The sequence below is a fragment of the Boleophthalmus pectinirostris genome, unplaced genomic scaffold, assembly GCF_026225935.1.
Source record: "Boleophthalmus pectinirostris isolate CB_2022bp ecotype Guang Dong unplaced genomic scaffold, ASM2622593v1 HiC_scaffold_16, whole genome shotgun sequence".
NCBI lineage: Eukaryota > Metazoa > Chordata > Actinopteri > Gobiiformes > Gobiidae > Boleophthalmus > Boleophthalmus pectinirostris.
In genome coordinates, this window is record NW_026571095.1 from 36912847 (window position 1) to 36932471 (window position 19625).

Sequence of the window (19625 nt, forward strand, 5' to 3'; positions counted from 1 at the left end):
GGGGACAGGTGTAAGGAGACTGGGGGACAGGTGTAGGAGTCTGGGGACAGGTGTAGGGGACGGGTGTAGGGACGGGACGGGTGTAGGAGACTGGGGGACGGGTGTAGGAGACTGGGGGACGGGTGTAGGAGACTGGGGGACAGGTATAGGGGGCGGATGTAGGTCCTGGTTTTAGTCCTGGTTTTAGTCCTGGTTTTGTGTGGTTTCGTTCAGGGCGAAGACGATCAAGAACACGGTGACGGTGAACATCGAGCTGACGGCCGAGCAGTGGAAACAGAAATACGAGAGAGAAAAAGAGAAGAACAAAACTCTGAGGAACACCATCACCTGGCTGGAGAACGAGCTCAACCGCTGGAGGAACGGTGAGGCAGGACCGGACCCAGAGACGGACCCAGAGACTGACCCAGGGACCGGACCCAGAGACGGACCCAGAGAGCCTAGAGACCCAGACCGGACCCAGAGACGGACCAAGAGCCTAGAGACCCAGAGACCCAGACCCAGGACGTGGACCAAGGACCCAGAGACCTAGACCGGACCAAGACCCAGAGACCAAGACCCAGAGACCAAGACCCAGAGACCAAGACCCAGAGACCAAGACCCAGAGACCAAGACCCAGAGACCAAGACCCAGGACCTAGAAACCTAGACCAGACCCAGGACTGGACCAAGGACCTAGAAACCTAGACCAGGACCCAGGACTGGACCAAGGACCTAGACCAGACCCAGAGACCAAGACCAAGAGAACCAGACCCAGGACTGAACCAAGGACCTAGAAACCTAGACCAACCCAGGACCTAGACCCAGACCCAGGACTGGACCAAGGACCTAGACCAGACCCAGAGACCCAGACCCAGACTCGTGACTTGTGTGTGCTGCGTCCTCAGGGGAGAGCGTTCCTCTGGAGGAGCAGTTCGATAAAGAAAAGGCCAAAGAGGAGGTTCTGGCTCTGGACAACATCATGAACGAGAAGGCGGCGTCCACCCCCAACATGCCCGGAGTTCGACTCACCTGACGTCGAGAAGGACAAGTGTGAGGCCGAGCTCGCCAAACTCTACAAGCAGCTCGACGACAAGGTCACACTCACGGGGAAACGGGAAAAACGGGGAAAACGGGGAAATGGAAAAACGGGCTAATGTGCTAACGGGCTAACATGCTAACGGGAAAACGGGCTAACATGCTAACTGGAAAAACGGGCTAATATGCTAACGGGAAAAACGGCTAACATGCTAACGGGAAAAACGGGCTAACATGCTAACTGGAAAAACGGGCTAACATGCTAACGGGAAAAACGAGCTAACATGCTAACGGGAAAAACGGGCTAACATGCTAACGGGAAAAACGAGCTAACACGCTAATGGGGAAACGGGCTAACGAGCTAACATGCTAACAGGAAAAAACGGGCTAACATGCTAACGGTAAAACGGGCTAACATGCTAACGGGCTAACATGCTGACGGGAAAAACGGGCTAACGGGCTAATGCTAACCTGTGTTGCTGTGTCCAGGACGAGGAGATAAACCAGCAGAGCCAACTCGCAGAGAAACTGAAACAACAGATGTTGGACCAGGAGGAGGTGAGAGCTACACTGCCCCTTACACACTTCACACGGGACGCTTCACACGAGACGCTTCACATAGACACTATTCACATGAGACACTTCACACGAGATGCTTCACACGAGATACTTCACAAAAACTGTAGTCACTTTAGACAAGACTATTCACATAGACACTGTTCACATGAGACGCTTCACATAGACACTGTTCACATGAGACGCTTCACATAGACACTGTTCACACGAGACACTTCATAGACACTATTCACATGAGACACTATTCACATAGACACTGTTCACACGAGACACTTCACATAAACACTGTTCACACGAGACACTTCACATAGACACTGTTCACATGAGACACTTCACATAGACACTATTCACATGAGACACTTCACATAGACACTGTTCACATGAGACACTTCACATAGACACTGTTCACATGAGACACTTCACATAGACACTGTTCACATGAGACACTTCACATAGACACTGTTCACATGAGACACTTCACATAGACACTGTTCACATGAGACACTTCACATAGACACTGTTCACATGAGACACTTCACATAGACACTGTTCACATGAGACACTTCACATAGACACTGTTCACATGAGACGCTTCACACAGGACACTTCACATAGACACACTTCCCACGAGACGCTTCCCACGAGATGCTTCACATAGACACTCTTCACACGAGACTCTTCATGCGGGACACTTCACATAGACACTCTTCACGCGAGACACTTCACACGAGACGCTTCACACGAGACGCTTCACACGAGACACTTCACATGGGACACTCTTCACATGAGATGCTTCAGATGAGAGATTTCACACGAGACTCTTCACATAGACACTCTTCACATGAGATGCTTCACACGGGACACTTCACATAGACACTCTTCACACGAGACTCTTCACACGAGACTCTTCACACGAAACTCTTCACATAGAGACTCTTCACACGAGACTCTTCACACGAGACTCTTCACACGAGACTCTTCACAAGACTCTTCACACGACTCTTCACAGGAGACTCTTCACACGAGACTCTTCACACGACTCTTCACACGAGACTCTTCACATAGAGACTCTTCACACGAGACTCTTCACACACGAGACTCTTCACACTCTTCACACGAGACTCTTCACACGAGACTCTTCACATAGAGACTCTTCACACGAGACTCTTCACGAGACTCTTCACACTCTTCACACGAACTCACACGAGACTTCACACAGACACTCTTCACAGACTCTTCACACGAGACTCTTCACGAGACTCTTTCACATAGAGACTCTTCACATAGAGACTCTTCACATAGAGATCTTCACATAGAGACTCTTCACAGACTCTTCACATGAGACTCTTCACACGAGACTCTTCACACGAGACTCTTCACACGAGACTCTTCACACGAGACTCTTCACATAGAGACTCTTCACACGAGACTCTTCACAGAGACTCTCAGACTCACACTTCACACGAGACTCTTCACACGAGATCTTCACACGAGACTCTTCACACGAGACTCTTCACATGAGACTCTTCACACGACTCTTCACAGGAGACTCTTCACACGAGACTCTTCACACGAGACTCTTCACACGAGACTCTTCACACAGACACTCTTCACACAGACACTCTTCACACGAGACTCTTCACATAGAGACTCTTCACATAGAGACTCTTCACAGAGAGACTCTTCACATAGAGACTCTTCACACGAGACTCTTCACACGAGACTCTTCACATAGAGACTCTTCACATAGAGACTCTTCACATAGAGACTCTTCACACGAGACTCTTCACATAGAGACTCTTCACATAGAGACTCTTCACACGAGACTCTTCACACGAGACTCTTCACATAGAGACTCTTCACACGAGACTCTTCACACGAGACTCTTCACACGAGACTCTTCACACGAGACTCTTCACACGAGACTCTTCACACGTCCTCTCTCTTGAACATCTCCCGTCTGTTGGGCAGCTGCTGGCGTCTTCGCGCAGGGACCACGAGAACCTCCAGGCCGAGCTGAACCGTCTGCAGGCCGAGAACGAGGCGTCCAAGGAGGAGGTGAAGGAAGTTCTCCAGGCTCTGGAGGAACTCGCCGTCAACTACGACCAGAAGAGCCAAGAGGTGGAGGACAAGACCAAAGAGTTTGAGCTGATCAGCGAGGAGCTCAGCCAGAAGTCTGTGAGTACTACTAATACTACTACTACTACTGCAAATGCTACAAATACTACTACTACTGCTGGTCAGTGAGGAGCTCAGCCAGAAGTCTGTGAGTACTACTAATACTACTACTACTACTGCAAATGCTACAAATACTACTACTACTGCTGGTCAGTGAGGAGCTCAGCCAGAAGTCTGTGAGTACTACTAATACTACTACTACTACTGCAAATACTACTACTACTACTACTACTGCTGATCAGTGAGGAGCTCAGCCAGAAGTCTGTGAGTACTACTAATACTACTACTACTACTACTACTGCAAATACTCTACTACTACTACTACTGCTGATCAGTGAGGAGCTCAGCCAGAAGTCTGTGAGTACTACTAATACTACTACTACTATTACTGCAAATACTACTACTACTACTACTGCTGATCAGTGAGGAGCTCAGCCAGAAGTCTGTGAGTACTACTAATACTACTACTACTACTGCAAATACTACTACTACTACTACTGCTGATCAGTGAGGAGCTCAGCCAGAAGTCTGTGAGTACTACTAATACGACTACTACTACTGCAAATACTACTACTACTACTACTACTGCTGATCAGTGAGGAGCTCAGCCAGAAGTCTGTGAGTACTACTAATACTACTACTACTACTGCAAATACTACTACTACTACTACTGCTGATCAGTGAGGAGCTCAGCCAGAAGTCTGTGAGTACTGCAAATACTACAAATACTACTACTACAAATACTACTACTACTAGTACTACTACTGATCAGTGAGGAGCTCAGCCAGAAGTCTGTGAGTACTACTACTTCTACTACTGCAAATACTACTACAAATACTACTACTGCAAATACTACTACAAATACTACTCCTGTGCAAGTACTACTTTTGCAAATACTACTAGTGATTAGCAGACAAGTTTATGAGTACTACTACTACTGTAAATACTGCAAATACTACTCCTACAAATACTACTACTATAAACGTTACTCCTACAAATACTACTCCTACTACTACAAATACTGCTCCTATTATTACAAATACTACTTCTGTGCAAATACTGTTTTTGCAAATACTACTGCTTTTACTACTATTGATCAGTGAGGTGCTCAGACAGAAGTTTGTGTGTACTACTACTACTACTACTGCAAATACTACTACTGCAAATACTAATACTACAAATACTCCTCCTCCTTGTCATTGTCATTGTCACTGTTCTGACCTCCTCGTTGTGTGTTTTTGTGTGTTTTTTGTGTGACCTGCTCACTGTTCTGACCTTCTCGTTGTATGTTTTTGTGTGGTTTTTTTGTGTTTTTGTGTGTTTTTGTGTGTTTTGTGTGTTTTTGTGTGACCTGCTCACTGTTCTGACCTTCTCGTTGTATGTTTTTGTGTGTTTTTTTGTTTTTGTGTGTTTTTGTGTTGTTTTTTTTTGTGTGACCTGCTCACTGTTTTGACCTTCTCGTTGTGTGTTTTTGTGTGTTTTTTGTGTGATTTTTGTGTGACCTGCTCACTGTTTTGACCTTCTCGTTGTGTGTTTTTTGTGTGTTTTTTGTGTGCGTTCAGTCCGTGTTGTCGTCTCTGGACTCGGAGCTGCAGAAGTTGAAGGAAATGTCCAACCACCAGAAGAAGAGAGTGACTGAGATGATGTCGTCTCTGCTCAAGGACCTGGCCGAGATCGGCATCGCGGTGGGCAGCAACGACATCAAGGTCTGCACCCGTCACTGTCACACCTGTCACCCTATCACCTGTCTGCACCTGTCACTGCTCCCCCTTTGCCTGTTTTTCCTGATCTCTGCTCTCATGTCGTTCCTCGTCACAAACAGACCCAGAGTTGTTTTCCGTGAGTCGTTCATTCGTTCTTTTTTCAAAATAAACCAAAAATAAGAAAATGAATAAACAACTTTTTTCTTTATAATTTGTTTCCAAAACTTAATTTTTTTCAGTTTTTGATTTTGTGTTTAAATGAATAAAGGAAAAAATGGATAACGACCATTTCCTGTTTACGTGACTTAAACTACGATGCTGGACTTTTGCACCGCGTATGGACTAAACCAGGACTAAACCAGGACTAAACCAGGACTAAACCTGGACTAAACCTGGAAACCTGGACTAAACCTGGACTAAACCTGGACTAAACCTGGACTAAACCTGGACTAAACCAGGACTAAACCATTTTCAGTTCTGGTCTGGTCCTGGTCTGGTTCCGGCCTCAGTCCCGGTCTCGATCACGGTCTAGTTCTGGCCTGGTCCCGGACCTGTTTTAGTCCCAGTCTAGTCCTGTTCAATCCATATGCAGTGCAAAAGTCCAGCATCGCAGTTTAAGTTTCAGAAATGGGAAACAGTTTTTATCTGTTTTCATTTTGGTTTTGGAGACAAATGATGAAGAAAATATATATATATATTTTTTTAGTTTTCTTATTTTTGGTTTTATTTTGAAAAACGATTGAACAAATGACACACGGATTTACGATGTTTTTTGTTTTTATTTTTATGTATAAACTCTATAAATCTGGCAATGACGCCCCCTTTGTCCCTGATTCTATCCCCTCACCTGCGCCCTCTGCCGGTGTGTCCTCAGCACGACGGGGGCAGCGGGCTGATAGACGAGGAGTTCACGGTGGCTCGTCTCTACATCAGTAAGATGAAGTCTGAGGTGAAGTCGATGGTGAAACGCTGCAAACAACTGGAGAGCTCCCAGTCCGAGAGCAACAAGAAGATGGACGAGAGCGACAAGGAGCTCGCCGCCTGCCAGCTGCGCATCTCACAGGTCTGTGTGTAGACCGGGTTTAAGACCGGGGTTTAAGACCGGGTTTAAGACCGGGGTTTAAGACCGGGTTTAAGACCGGGGTTAGACCGGGTTTAAGACCGGGGTTAGACCGGGGTTAGACCGGGTTTAAGACCGGGGTTTAAGACCGGGGTTTAAGACCGGGGTTTAAGACCGGGGTTAAGACCGGGGTTTAAGACCGGGGTTTAAGACCGGGGTTTAAGACCGGGGTTTAAGACCGGGTTTAAGACCGGGGTTTAAGACCGGGGTTTAAGACCGGGGTTTAAGACCGGGTTTAAGACCGGGGTTTAAGACCGGGATTAGACCGGGTTTAAGACCAGGGTTTAGACCGGGGTCAGACCTGCCAGCTGCGCATCTCACAGGTCTGTGTGTAGACCGGGGTTTAAGACCGGGGTTTAAGACCGGGGTTTAAGACCGGGGTTTAAGACCGGGGTTAAGACCGGGGTTTAAGACCGGGGTTTAAGATCGGGGTTTAAGATCGGGTTTAAGACCGGGGTTTAAGACCGGGTTTAAGACCGGGGTTTAAGACCGGGGTTTAAGAAAGGGTTTAAGACCGGGATTAGACCGGGTTTAAGACCAGGGTTTAGACCGGGGTCAGACCTGCCAGCTGCGCATCTCACAGGTCTGTGTGTAGACCGGGTTTAAGACCGGGTTTAAGACCGGGTTTAAGACCGGGTTTAAGACCAGGGTATAGACCGGGGTCAGACCTGCCAGCTGCGCATCTCACAGGTCTGTGCTCGGACCGGGTTTAAGACCGAGTGCAAGACCGAGTGCAAGACCGAGTGCAAGACCGAGTGCAAGACCGAGTGCAAGACCGAGTGCAAGACCGAGTGCAAGACCGGGGTTTAGACCTGCCAGCTCCACATCTCTCGGGTCTGTGTTTAGTCCCGGTTTAGTCCCGGGTTTAGTCCCGGTTTTAGTCCCGGTTCAGTCCCGGTTTTAGTCCCGGTTTAGTCCTGGTTCAGTCCTGGTTCAGTCCCGGTTTAGTCCCGGTTCAGTCCCGGTTCAGTCCCGGTTCAGTCCCGGTTCAGTCCCGGTTCAGTCCTGGTTCAGTCCGGGGTTTTAGTCCTGGTTTTAGTCCTGGTTTTAGTCCTGGTTTTAGTCCTGGTTTAGTCCTGGTTTAGTCCTGGTTTAGTCCTGGTTCTGACAGTGTTTTTGTGCAGCACGAGGCGAAGATCAAGTCCCTGACGGAGTATCTCCAGAACGTGGAGCAGAAGAAGCGTCAGCTGGAGGAGAGCGTGGACTCTCTGAACGAAGAGCTCGTCAAACTCAGCGCGCAGGGTAAAAACAAACACTTTAAACACTTTAAACACTCAGTGCACTGGGTAAAAACAAACAAACAAACACTTTAAACACTTTAAACACAAAACACTCAGCGCAGAGGGTAAAAATAAACACTTTAAATACTTTAAACACTTTAAAAACAGAGAGCTCAGGGTAAAAACAAACAAAAAAACACTTTAAATACAAAACACTCAGTGCTCAGGGTAAAAAACAAAAATCACTTTAAACATTTTAAACACTCAGCACGCAGGGTAAAAACAAATGAACACTTTAAACACTCAGCGTTTAGGGTAAAAACATTTCTATAAACATAAGTAACGTTAAACCGCAGCAGTGTGACCTCTGACCTTTGCTCTTCCACAGAGAAAGTTCACGCCATGGAGAAAGAAAACGAGATCCAGACAGCCAACGAAGTCAAGGTCTGTCCCCCCCTCGCGACGCCGCCGCGACGCCGCAATGCTTTAGCTTTAGCGTTAGAGTTAGCGTTAGCATTAGCCTGGATCTAAAGGGTTTTCTCAGAGCGGTTTTGTTTGTTAGCGTTAGCCTTAGCTCTGTTATGTGTGTTGTGTGTTATCTCTGTTGTGTTGTGTGCATTGTGTTGTGTTGTGTGTTGTGCGTTGTGTATCAGTTGCGTTGTGTATCAGTTGTGTTGTGTTGTGCGTTGTGTATCAGTTGTGTTGTGTTGTGCGTTGTGTATCAGTTGTTGTGTTGTGTTCAGGCGGCGGTGGGGAAGCAGATGTATGTGTTGTGTGTTGTGTTGTGCGTTGTGTATCAGTTGTGTATCAGTTGTGTTGTGGTGTTGTGTTGTGTTCAGGCGGCGGTGGAGAAGCAGATTTGTGTGTTGTGTTGTGCGTTGTGTATCAGTTGTGTTGTGTTCAGGCGGCGGTGGAGAAGCAGATGTTGTGTGTGTTGTGTGTTGTGTATCAGTTGTGTTGTTGTGTTGTGTTCAGGCGGCGGTGGAGCAGCAGATGTGTGTGTGTGTGTGTTGTGTTGTGCGTTGTGTATCAGTTGTGTTGTTGTGTTCAGGCGGCGGTGGAGCAGCAGATGTGTGTGTGTTGTGTGTTGTGTTGTGCGTTGTGTATCAGTTGTGTTGTGTTGTGTTGTTGTGTTCAGGCGGCGGTGGAGAAGCAGATTCATTCTCATCGTGAGGCTCATCAGAAACAGATCAGCAGCCTGAGAGACGAACTCGACCACAAAGAGAAACTCATCACAGAACTGCAGGAGTGAGTCTATACACACAACAACACACAACTACACACACAACTGTACACACAACTGTACACACAACTGTACACACAACTATACACACAACTATACACACAACTATACACACAACTATACACAACGACACAACCAACCACACGCAACTATACACACAACTGTACACACAACTACACACGACACATGACTACATGCGACTACACACAACGACACGCAGCTACACACACTACACGTGACTACACACACACTACACAAGATTACTTATGACTACATGCAACTACACACAAACTACATGCAACTACACACAAACTACATGCAACTACACACAAACTACACTCGACTACACACAAACTACACTCGACTACACACAAACTACACGCGTCTACACAGTTGTGTGTAGACACACACACACGACACGTGACTACACTCAGCTACACACACACAATGTTCAGACGTTGGTTCATTTTCAATCTTCTCACTAAAATAATTGTGTGCTTGTGTTTCAGTCTGAACCAGAAGATCATGCTGGAGCAGGAGCGACTGAGAGTGGAGCACGAGAAACTCAAGTCCACGGACCAAGAGAAGAGCCGCAAACTGCACGAGCTCACGTACGGCGTCTTTGTACTGTTAAAACACAAACACACAACTGCACGAGCTCACAGACGCCATCTTTGTACTGTTAAAACACAAATCTACAGATATATTTGTTAATTGGATTGGTGTTTGTGTCCAGGGTGATGCAGGACCGCCGGGAGCAGGCTCGGCAGGACCTCAAGGGCCTGGAGGAGACAGTGGTGAGTGTTGCAGACAGACCCTGGCCACCCCGGGGCAGACTGACGCTCTCATGGGGTGGTGTAGATTGTGCGTTTACGGCGTCTTCTCTGTTTTCAGGCCAAAGAGCTGCAGACTTTACACAACCTGAGGAAGCTGTTCGTGCAGGACCTGGCCACGCGTGTCAAGAAGGTCAGTCCAGAAAAAAAACTTTAGAGGAGGTCGTGTTGTTTGTTTGTTTTGTCTCAGGTAAATACATTATGATAAAACACGAGACTGATCATACTCGTCACTGGAACGAAACTGAGTCTCTGATCCGAGCACCAAGAGTTTTATGGATGAAAATGATCAGTGGTTCTAATTTGAACCTTTTAATTATTCTGTTATTTAGTTATTTATTTAGTCTGTGCCGGGCTGGAGTTTTACCCTGTGTGTGTGTGTTTACCTTGTTTGTCTCTGTGTGTTTACCACGTGTGTTTCTCTTTTTGAGTGTTTATATGCTTATGTGTCTCTGTGTGTGTGTTTATCTCGTGTCTGTGTTTGAGCGTTTTGTACATTTGTGTGTTTGTGTCTCTGTTTGTATGTTTACAACATGTTTGTTTGTGTGTGTCTGTTTGAATGTTTGTATGTTGTATGTTTGTGTGTTTACCTCGGGTCTGTCTCTGTCTTTGTGTCTGTGTATCTGCGTTTACCGTGTGTGTGTGTGTTTGTGCGTTCATCACGTTTGTGTGTGTTTGTGCGTTCACTGTGTGTGTGTGTGTTTGTGCGTGTGTGTTTGTGCGTTCACAGTGTGTGTTTGTGTGTTCACAGTGTGTGTGTGTGTGCGTTCACAGTGTGTGTTTGTGTGTTCACAGTTTGTGTTTGTGTGTTCACAGTGTGTGTTTGTTTGTGTGTTCACAGTGTGCGTGTGTGTTTGTGTGTGTGTTCACAGTTTGTGCTTGTGTGTTTTATGTAGAGTGCAGAGATGGACTCAGACGACACCGGGGGCAGTGCTGCGCAGAAACAGAAGATTTCTTTTCTGGAGAACAATCTGGAACAACTCACCAAGGTCCACAAACAGGTAACTCCCTCTGTCTGCACTGCACTTAAAGCCACACTCTGGAACTTTCCCGAGGCGCAGGAAACAGCAGGTTAAACCCGGAACATTCTCTGTGGAGGTAAGACACGTTTAATGTCAAACGGTGGAATATTACAGCCAGAGGAACATTTCAGTAAACACAACTTAAAAAAACACTGGATTTACTCTGATATTTAATTTATTTGTGTGTTTTCTGCGTGTGTGTGTTTTCTGCGTGTGTGTGTTTTCTGTGTGTGTGTGTGTGTTGTGTGTGTGTGTGTGTGTGTGTGTGCAGCTGGTGCGTGACAACGCGGACCTGCGCTGCGAGCTTCCGAAGCTGGAGAAGCGTCTGAGAGCGACGGCCGAGCGCGTCAAAGCTCTGGAGTCGGCGCTGAAGGAGGCGAAGGAGAACGCCGCTCGAGACCGCAAACGCTACCAACAGGAAGTGGACCGCATCAAGGAGGCCGTGCGCGCCAAGAACATGGCACGCCGAGGGCACAGCGCACAGATCGGTGAGGAGCACGAGGGGCAGGGGTCAAGGGTCAGAGGGTCAGAGGAGCAGAGAGTCAGAGCGAGATGAGGGCAGAGACTGAACACACAGATCTGAGGTTAGAGCAGAAAAAGGAGGAGCAGAGACAGAGATCTTGGACATGGGGATGGTTGTCCTCTGGTTGTCCTCTGTTCTCCTCTCGTTGTCCTCTGGTTCTCCTGTCCACGGTCCCGTTGTCTGTGTCTCACACGTGTCTCCGCGTCTCTGTCCTCACGTGTCTCACCCGTGTCTCACATGTGTCTCCGTCCTCACGTGTCTCACCCGTGTCTCACATGTGTCTCCGTCCTCACGTGTCTTACCCGTGTCTCCGCTTCTCTGTCCTCATGTGTCTCCGTCCTCACGTGTCTCACATGTGTCTCCATGTCTCTGTCCTCACGTGTCTCCGTGTCTCACCCGTGTCTCAGCCGTGTCTGTGTGTCTCATCCGTGTCTCTGTGTCTCCGTCCTCACGTGTGTCACATGTGTCTCCTCGTCTCTGTCCTCACATGTCTCACCCGTGTCTCTGTCCTCACGTGTCTCCGTGTCTCACCCGTGTCTCACCCGTGTGTCTGTGTGTCTCATCCGTGTCTCCATGTCTCCATCCTCACGTGTCTCACGTGTCTCCGCTTCTCTGTCCTCACGTGTCTCACGCGTGTCTCCATCCTCACGTGTCTCACATGTGTCTCCATGTCTCCGTCCTCACGTGTCTCACATGTGTCTCCATGTCTCTGTCCTCACGTGTCTCCGTGTCTCACCCGTGTCTCACCCGTGTCTGTGTGTCTCACCCGTGTCTCCGTCCTCACGTGTCTCACCCGTGTCTCCGCGTCTCTGTCCTCACGTGTCTCACTCGTGTCTCTGTGTCTCCGTCCTCAGCTAAGCCGATCCGCCCGGGGCAGCAGCCGGTGGCGTCTCCCACTCACCCAAACATGAACCGCTCCACCGGAGGATTCTACCAGAACAGCCAGAGCGTGTCCATCCGAGGAGGCAGCAAACCCGACAAGAAGTGAGAACAACACACACACCTGTACACACACGACACACACACAGACACACACACAGACACACACACTCTGTTCCACCTTGTGATGTCATCAAGTGGTGGTTTTCATGTGAACAACTCCTTTAACTTTTAGTTCAGAAGAGATCAGTAAAGTCTAGAAAACAGGTCTAAAACAGGACTAAACCAAGTACTGGACCAGGACTGGACCAGGACTGGACCAGGACTGGACCAGGACTGAACCAGGACTGAACCAGGACTGAACCAGGTCTAATCCAGGTCTAAACCAGGCCTTAAAACGGACAAACCGGGATTAAACCAGGACTGAACCAGGTCTAAACCACGACCAAAACAGGCCTAGACCAGAATTAGACCAGGACTAAACCGGGACTAAAACCGAGACTAAAACCAAGACTAAAACCAGGACTAAGAACCAGGACACAGTAGAGCACTTCTTTCTGTATCGCCACATGATGACATCACAAGGTGGAACAGAGAGTTTCCTCATTAGTTCTCCAGTCGTTTTTTCATCGTCTCCTGACTCTCCTGACTCTCCTGACTCTTTCGTGTTTCTCTGTTCCAGCTGAAGTTCGTCTGAAGTCGCCACAGAAGCTCGGCCAATCCCGTCGTCCACCGCCAGGGCGAGGCTCCTCCCCCGACCCGCGCGAGGCTCCTCCCCCCCAAAAAAACCCATATAAATATATAAATAAGAATCCTCCGTCTGTACAGCCCCTCCTCACGCTCCTCACGCTCTGACCCCTGACCCCCCCCCCCCGACCCCTCTGACCCCCCCCTTGACCTCTGACCCCTGACCGTGTGTAGCTTCAGTTCTCGCTCGTGTTTCTTCGGCACGTTTTCGCCGTCGCTTTGGGGGTTTTTTGTTTTGTGTTTTTTTTTCGTTTTCGCGCCGTTACTTCTGAATGTACCGGAATCCAAACTCGAGAGCTTCGTCTGCCGGTTTCGACGCCGGCGGCGGGTTTAAAGCTGCACCGTGTAACTTTCCCCGTGAGTGAGGAGGAGGAGGGTCTGCTGCCGCCGGGACTAAACCAGGACTAAACCGGGATTTTTAAAAATGGAGCCAGGTCTAAACTTGGTCTAAATTAGGTTGAAAACTAGGTCTAAACTAGGTCTAAACTAGGTCTAAACACTAGGTCTGAACTAGGCCTGAACTTGGCGTAAAATTGGTCTAAACTTGGCCTAAATCTGACCTAAACCTGGTCTAAACTTGGCCTAAATCTGACCTAAACCTGGTCTAAACCTGGTCTAAACCTGGTCTAAACCTGGTCTAAACTTGGCCTAAACTTGGCCTAAACTTGGCCTAAACTTGGCCTAAACTTGGCCTAAACTTGGCCTAAACCTGGTCTAATCCTGGACTTTTTAAAAACAGATTTGGTCTGTGTTTCTTCGTCGTCCTCAGTTTTTCTCTCATCCTCAACATTCCCTTTCAAAATAAAATCCTCGGAATACTGAGTGGAAATGTTCCAGAGTGCGGCTTTAAACCCGAGCGAACGGGTCGAACCTAGGACAGCGGGACGCGGATTTTCGTTTTTCGCTCTCGTCGCCGCCAAGACTTTGGATCCTCCGACCTTCTCCGCTCTTCTCGGACTTCCTCCCGCGCTTCGGAAAAACGGTTCCCGAAGCGGATTTTCCCGGCGGCGCTCCGGACGGAACCGCGCCGACGAAAAAAGAAGGAATTGTAGATAGAAAAACACTTATTTATTCTTATTCTTATTATCACATGAACGAGGAAAACGAGGAGGAAGAGGAGGAGGCTGCGTCCCATTTCTCTTTCCTCGATTCCTTCTCCTTGATCCCAAAGCTCCGAGGAGACTGGGGAAGGAAACGACAAAGGAGGAAACAGAAGGAAGCAACAGAGGAGGAGGAGGAGAGGGAAGGAAGCGACAGAGGAGGAAGTGAGAGATGGAAGGAAACGACAAAGGAGGAGGAGAGGAAAGGAAGCGACAGAGGAGGAGGAGGCGAGGGAAGGAGGTTTAACTGTGTAAAATAATCCAGAATTTGGCTTTAAAACTAAGGAACTAGGAAAGGTTGCCACATTCACCCTCCTCCCTCCGCGCTTCTCCTCCTCTCTTCTCTCCTTTCCTTTTCTCTCTTCTCTCCTTTCCTCGCCTCCTTTCTCCTCTCTCCTTTCCTCTCCTCTCCTCCTTTCTTCTTTCCTTCTTTCCTCGCCTCTTCTCTCCTCGCCTCCTTTCTTTTCTCCTCTTTCCTCCTCCTCTCTACTCTCCTTTCCTTTTCTCTCCTCTCTTCTCTCCTTTCCTCTTCTCTCCTCGCATCGTCTCTCCTCTTCTCCCTTCTTCTCTCCTCCTTTCTTCTTTCCTCCCCTCCCCTCCTCCTCTCTCCATTCCTCCTTTCTCTTATCCTCTTCTCCTTGCCTCCTTTCTTCCTCTCCTCCCTTTGTCTCCTCTTTCGCCGGAACTTCCTCGCTCATTTCCTCCAGAATCAATCCGAAGGAAACGAGAAATGTCTCCTCGCCTCCTCGTCTCCTCGTCTCCTCGTCTCCTCCCTCTCACCGTGAGGTTGCGGGTTAGACTCCTCGTTAAAAACACCTAAAAACAAACAAACGTCAAAAAAACCAAAACAAAACAAAAAAAAAAAAAAAACATTGTCCGTTTTTTCCTTCCTCACATTTCCCGTCGTTTTCCTCCCACTCTTTTTTTTCCCGTCGTTTCGCGATTATTTTCAGGATCTCTGAGTTCGTTTTTTTTTTTTTACGGAAAACGTAAAAAAAAAAAAAAAAAAAAAAAAAGGCTCGGTGATTGGTCGGGGGGAGCCGCTGATCGACCAATCAGACGCGCCGACACTGGCCTCACCGTCTCTGAGGATGAAGGGTATTTAAATAGGCGTAGGACCTTGTGTCGTTCGATTTTTAGCGTGTTTTTTTTTTTTTTCGTTTTTCTCGTTTTTTTTCACACGATTTTGAGTTTTCCGTTTGTCGTTGTTTTGTTTTTGTTGTTTTTTTCGGCGGTTTCGTGTCGTGCCCCTTTTCGTCTTTCACGTCGTAAAGCCCAGAATGAAAACGAAACAACACTAGTGCAATATACTGTAACGTACACTGTAGTCTCACGCCGACCGTTTTACCGCCGCCACCACGGAAACGACGACCGGCGCGGAAACAACGCCGTTTATTTAAAACGTCGAGTGTCGTTCGAAAAATAAGAAACGAAAAAGAAAAAAAAAAAAACGACGATTTTCTTCATTTTCTCCAAAACTGAAATGAAAAAACTGATGATGGACTAAACCGGGACTAAACCAGGTCTGGACCAGGACTAGACCAAGATTAGACCAGGACTAATCCGGGACTAGACCAGGTCTAAACCAGGACTAAACCAGGACTAAACCAGGACTAAACCAGGACTAATCCGGGACTAGACCGGGACTAGACCAAGATTAGACCAGGACTAGACTAAGAATAGACTGGGACTGAGACCGGGACTGGAACCAGGACTAGACCAGGACTAAGCCAGGACTAAACCAAGACTAGACCAGGACTGGAACCAGGACTAGACCAAGACTAAACTGGGACTGGAACCAGGACTGGACTTGAGTCTGGGACTTGAGACCAGGACTGAGAATGGGACCTGGTTCAATCCCGGTTCAGTTCTGAGATCTCGGTCTCGGTCTGGTCCCAGGCTCAGTCCTGGTCTGATCCCGGTCTTGGTCTCGATCCTGGTCCTGATCTCTGTCTCAGTCCTGGTCTTGGTCTCAGTCCTGGTCTGGTCCCAGTCTCAGTCCTGGTCTGGTCTTGGTCTGGTCTCAGTCTCAGTCTTGATCTGGTCCCGGTCTCAGTCCTGGTCTGGTCTTGGTCTGGTCTTGGTCTCAGTCCCGGTCCGGTCTCAGTCCCGGTCTCAGTCCCGGTCTCAGTCCCGGTCTGATCTTGATCTGGTCCCGGTCTCAGTCTCAGTCTTATTCTGGTCTAGTCCTGGTCTCAGTCCTGGTCTCAGTCCTGGTCTAGTCCTGGTTTAGTTTTGGAGACAAATGAAGAAAATCGTCGTTTTCTTTTCTTTTTTTTTCTTTCTTATTTTCATTTTTATTTTGAAAAACGACTGAACGAACGACACAGATTCAAACTCCCTAAAGATTCAAAAGTCAAAAACATCGTAGAAAAAAACGTAGTGAAAAAAGAAAAAGTCGTCGTTGAGTTTGTGGTTTTGTGGTTTTTTGGTTTTTCGGTCGGTTTGTGGACGAGGTTTTTTTTTTCACTCTGTACAGTCGAATGTAAGAAACAAACGAGCACCAACGAAAACTCTGAGACCACAGAAGGTTCCAGAAGGTCTCAAGGGTCGTTTTTTTTAAACCGAGGGCCTGGCCGCACCGACACGCCACAGTCCCGGGTCTGGACCGGGTCTGGACCAGTTTTAAACCAATTTTAAACCAGTTTTAAACCAGATCTGGACCAGTTTTGATCCAGGTCTTGGCTAGATCTGGAGCAGGTCTGAGCCAGGTCTGAACCAAGTCTGGGCCAGGTCCAAACCAGGTCTAAGACAGAACTAAGATGGATCTAAACCAGTTTTGAGCCGGGGCTGAGCCAGATCTAAACCCGGTCTGGACCCGGTCTGGACCCGGTCTAAACCAGGACTTTTAAAAATTGAGTTGGTCTTTATTTCTCAGTCCTGCTCCTCAGATTTTCTCAAGAATGAATAAATTTAAACCAGTTTGAGCCAGATCTAAACCGGATCTGGACAGAGACTAAACTAAAACGGGACTAATCCGGGTCTAAACCAGGTCTAAACCAGGTCTGGACCAGGTCTAAACCGGGACTTTTAAAAAATGGAATCGTTTTTTGTTTTTGTTTTTTTAATTTCTGAGTCGTGCTTGTCAGATTTTCTCTCCGCGTCTCGTCACGAAAAAATTCACTTTTAAAATAATAAAGTTTCAAGATTCGCGTCGCCAGATTGAAGGTTCGCGTCGCCAGATCGAAGGTTCGCGTCGCCAGATCGAAGGTTCGCGTCGCCAGATCCAGGGTTCGCGTCGCCAGATCCAGGGTTCGCGTCGCCAGATCGAAGGTTCGCGTCGCCAGATCCAGGGTTCGCGTCGCCAGATCCAGGGTTCACGTTGCCAGGCACTCGGACAAACCTGTAGATTAGCCCCACACTTTGAACGTTTGAGCCGTTTAATGCACTTGCACCACACGGAAACACTCCCGGCTGCTGCGAACGCTAAATATTTGAGATGTAATTATTATTATTATTATTATTATTATTTTTCTTTTGTTTTCTGGACCTCAAAGTTTCACCAAAACTGGACGCTCGGCAGTCTGTATCGTGTAGTGTGGCCTGAATCTCGATAAAACTCTAACTTAAACTAAATAGTAGCCATGTTTTTATTACTGTGTAATAGTCGGTGCGTGTGACGGTTTGGGAGAGAATCATTCCTACGGGGCACAGGGACAGAAGAAGAAGCATGTTGTAAATGTACCTGTGATAAATAAATAATTATGACAAACGTTTCTCAAAAGACTCCGGTTCTTCTTTTCTGCACAAACGGCTCTTGGGTTTAGAGACGTTTGTTTGTTTGTTTTAAAGTGAATGAACTTCTGCTGCTGTCGTTTATTATTTTACATTTAATCATCAAATGTAAAGACAGAAAATCTTAACATGAGCTGAGTTTTTATGATCTGTTCAACTCTGGGACAATTTTAAGGGAAATTTGTAAATTTGAAGGAAATTGAACAAAGTTAAAACGATAAATGTTCCATGAAATTTCACTTGGACGTGAGGTTTTTTTTCAGCATTTTAGACACACGTGAATTTTATCACAATCGGACAAATTTTGGCGACGTGAGAAGTTTTTGTTTGTGAAATTTGTATAACCATCAACTTTCGTTATAAACTCATTATTTTGACCCCTTTTCTAAAAATCAAGGTGAAAATCAGGAAATCTTGAGGTTCAGGGAGATGTTTTTATGATCTGTTAAACCTGGGACCAATTTTAAGGGAAATTTGTGAATTTGAAGGAACATTTATCGTTTTAACTTTGTTCGAGTTCCATGAAAATTCACTTGAACGTGAGTTTTTTTCAACATTTTAGACACGTCAAACCAATTTTGGCGACCGAAAATCATGGTGAAAATAATTTTTAATGCAAGTTTTAATTTTTCTGGAGCAAACTCGATGAATTTTTGTAAAAAATGTTTTTCCAAAATTGACCGAGTTTTAGCCCCCAACATTTATTTCTCATAATTTGGCTCTGGTTGTTCAATTTCCATGAAAATTCACTTGGACGTGAGTTTTTTCAGCTTTTTAGACACGTGTGAATTTTAACACAATTGGACAAATTTTGGTGACGTGAGAAGTTTTTGTTTGTGAAATTTGTATAACCATCGACTTCCGTTACAAACTCATTTATTGACTCCTACTCTAAAAAAATCAAGGTGAAAATAATTTTTAATGCAAGTTTTAATTTTTCTGGAGCAAACCAAATGAATTTTTGTAAAAATTATGCTTCATAGAAACCAGGGCAGTTTTTTTTCACCTAAAATGGTTTGAGCAGTGAGTAAATATTTCAAAAGATATTTAAAATATTGTTTCTGTGGAGATTTGAATCAGAGGTTTGTGTAGAAATTTGTGAATCTGAAGAAACATTTATTTCTCATAATTTTGCAGTGATTGTTCAATTTCTATGAAAATTCACTTGGACGTGAGTTTTTTCAGCATTTTAGAGACACGTGAACTTCATCACAATTTGACAAATTTTAGACACTCAATGTGTTTTGGAAATTTATATAACCATCAACTTCCATTAGAAACTCATTATTTGACTCCTCTAAAAAAATCAAGGTAAAAAATTGTTTTAATGCAAATTTAAATTTTTCTGGAGCAAACCAAATTAATTTTAGTAAAAATTATGCTTCATAGAAACCAGGGGAGTTTTTTTCACCTAAAATGGTTTGAGTAGTGAATAAATACTTCAGAAAATATTGAAAATATTATTTCTGTGGAGATTTGAATCAGAGGTCTGTATAGAAATTTGTGAATCTGAAGCAACATTTATAATTTTAACTTTTGCTGTGATTGTTCAATTGACATAAAAATTCACACAGATGTGAGTTTTTACAGGTTTTTAGACATGTGAATTTCATCCTGATCTGATCAATTTTGGCGACGTGAGAAGTTTTTTAGACTCTCGTCGTGTTCAGGAAATTTGTTTCCATTCTAAACTTTCGTTATAAACTTCCATTATAACCCTCCTCCCTCAAAAT

At 46.3% G+C, this 19625-nt stretch overlaps 1 protein-coding gene across 1 annotated transcript in view; it reads left to right on the top strand.

The window, feature by feature from the left end:
- Nucleotides 1-17873, top strand: part of LOC110174497 (kinesin-1 heavy chain) — a 35351-nt gene extending 17478 nt beyond the window's left edge. The window contains 17 exon segments of the mRNA XM_020940596.2: nucleotides 214-362; nucleotides 884-1008; nucleotides 1010-1072; nucleotides 1503-1571; nucleotides 3561-3767; nucleotides 5330-5473; nucleotides 6345-6533; nucleotides 7715-7832; nucleotides 8199-8254; nucleotides 8949-9058; nucleotides 9563-9664; nucleotides 9790-9850; nucleotides 9948-10019; nucleotides 10783-10887; nucleotides 11180-11396; nucleotides 12286-12415; nucleotides 12993-17873. Coding sequence (XP_020796255.2) covers nucleotides 214-362; nucleotides 884-1008; nucleotides 1010-1072; nucleotides 1503-1571; nucleotides 3561-3767; nucleotides 5330-5473; nucleotides 6345-6533; nucleotides 7715-7832; nucleotides 8199-8254; nucleotides 8949-9058; nucleotides 9563-9664; nucleotides 9790-9850; nucleotides 9948-10019; nucleotides 10783-10887; nucleotides 11180-11396; nucleotides 12286-12415; nucleotides 12993-12996 — 1921 coding nt within the window. The 3' untranslated portion in view covers nucleotides 12997-17873.
- Nucleotides 17874-19625: the final 1752 nt, after the last annotated feature.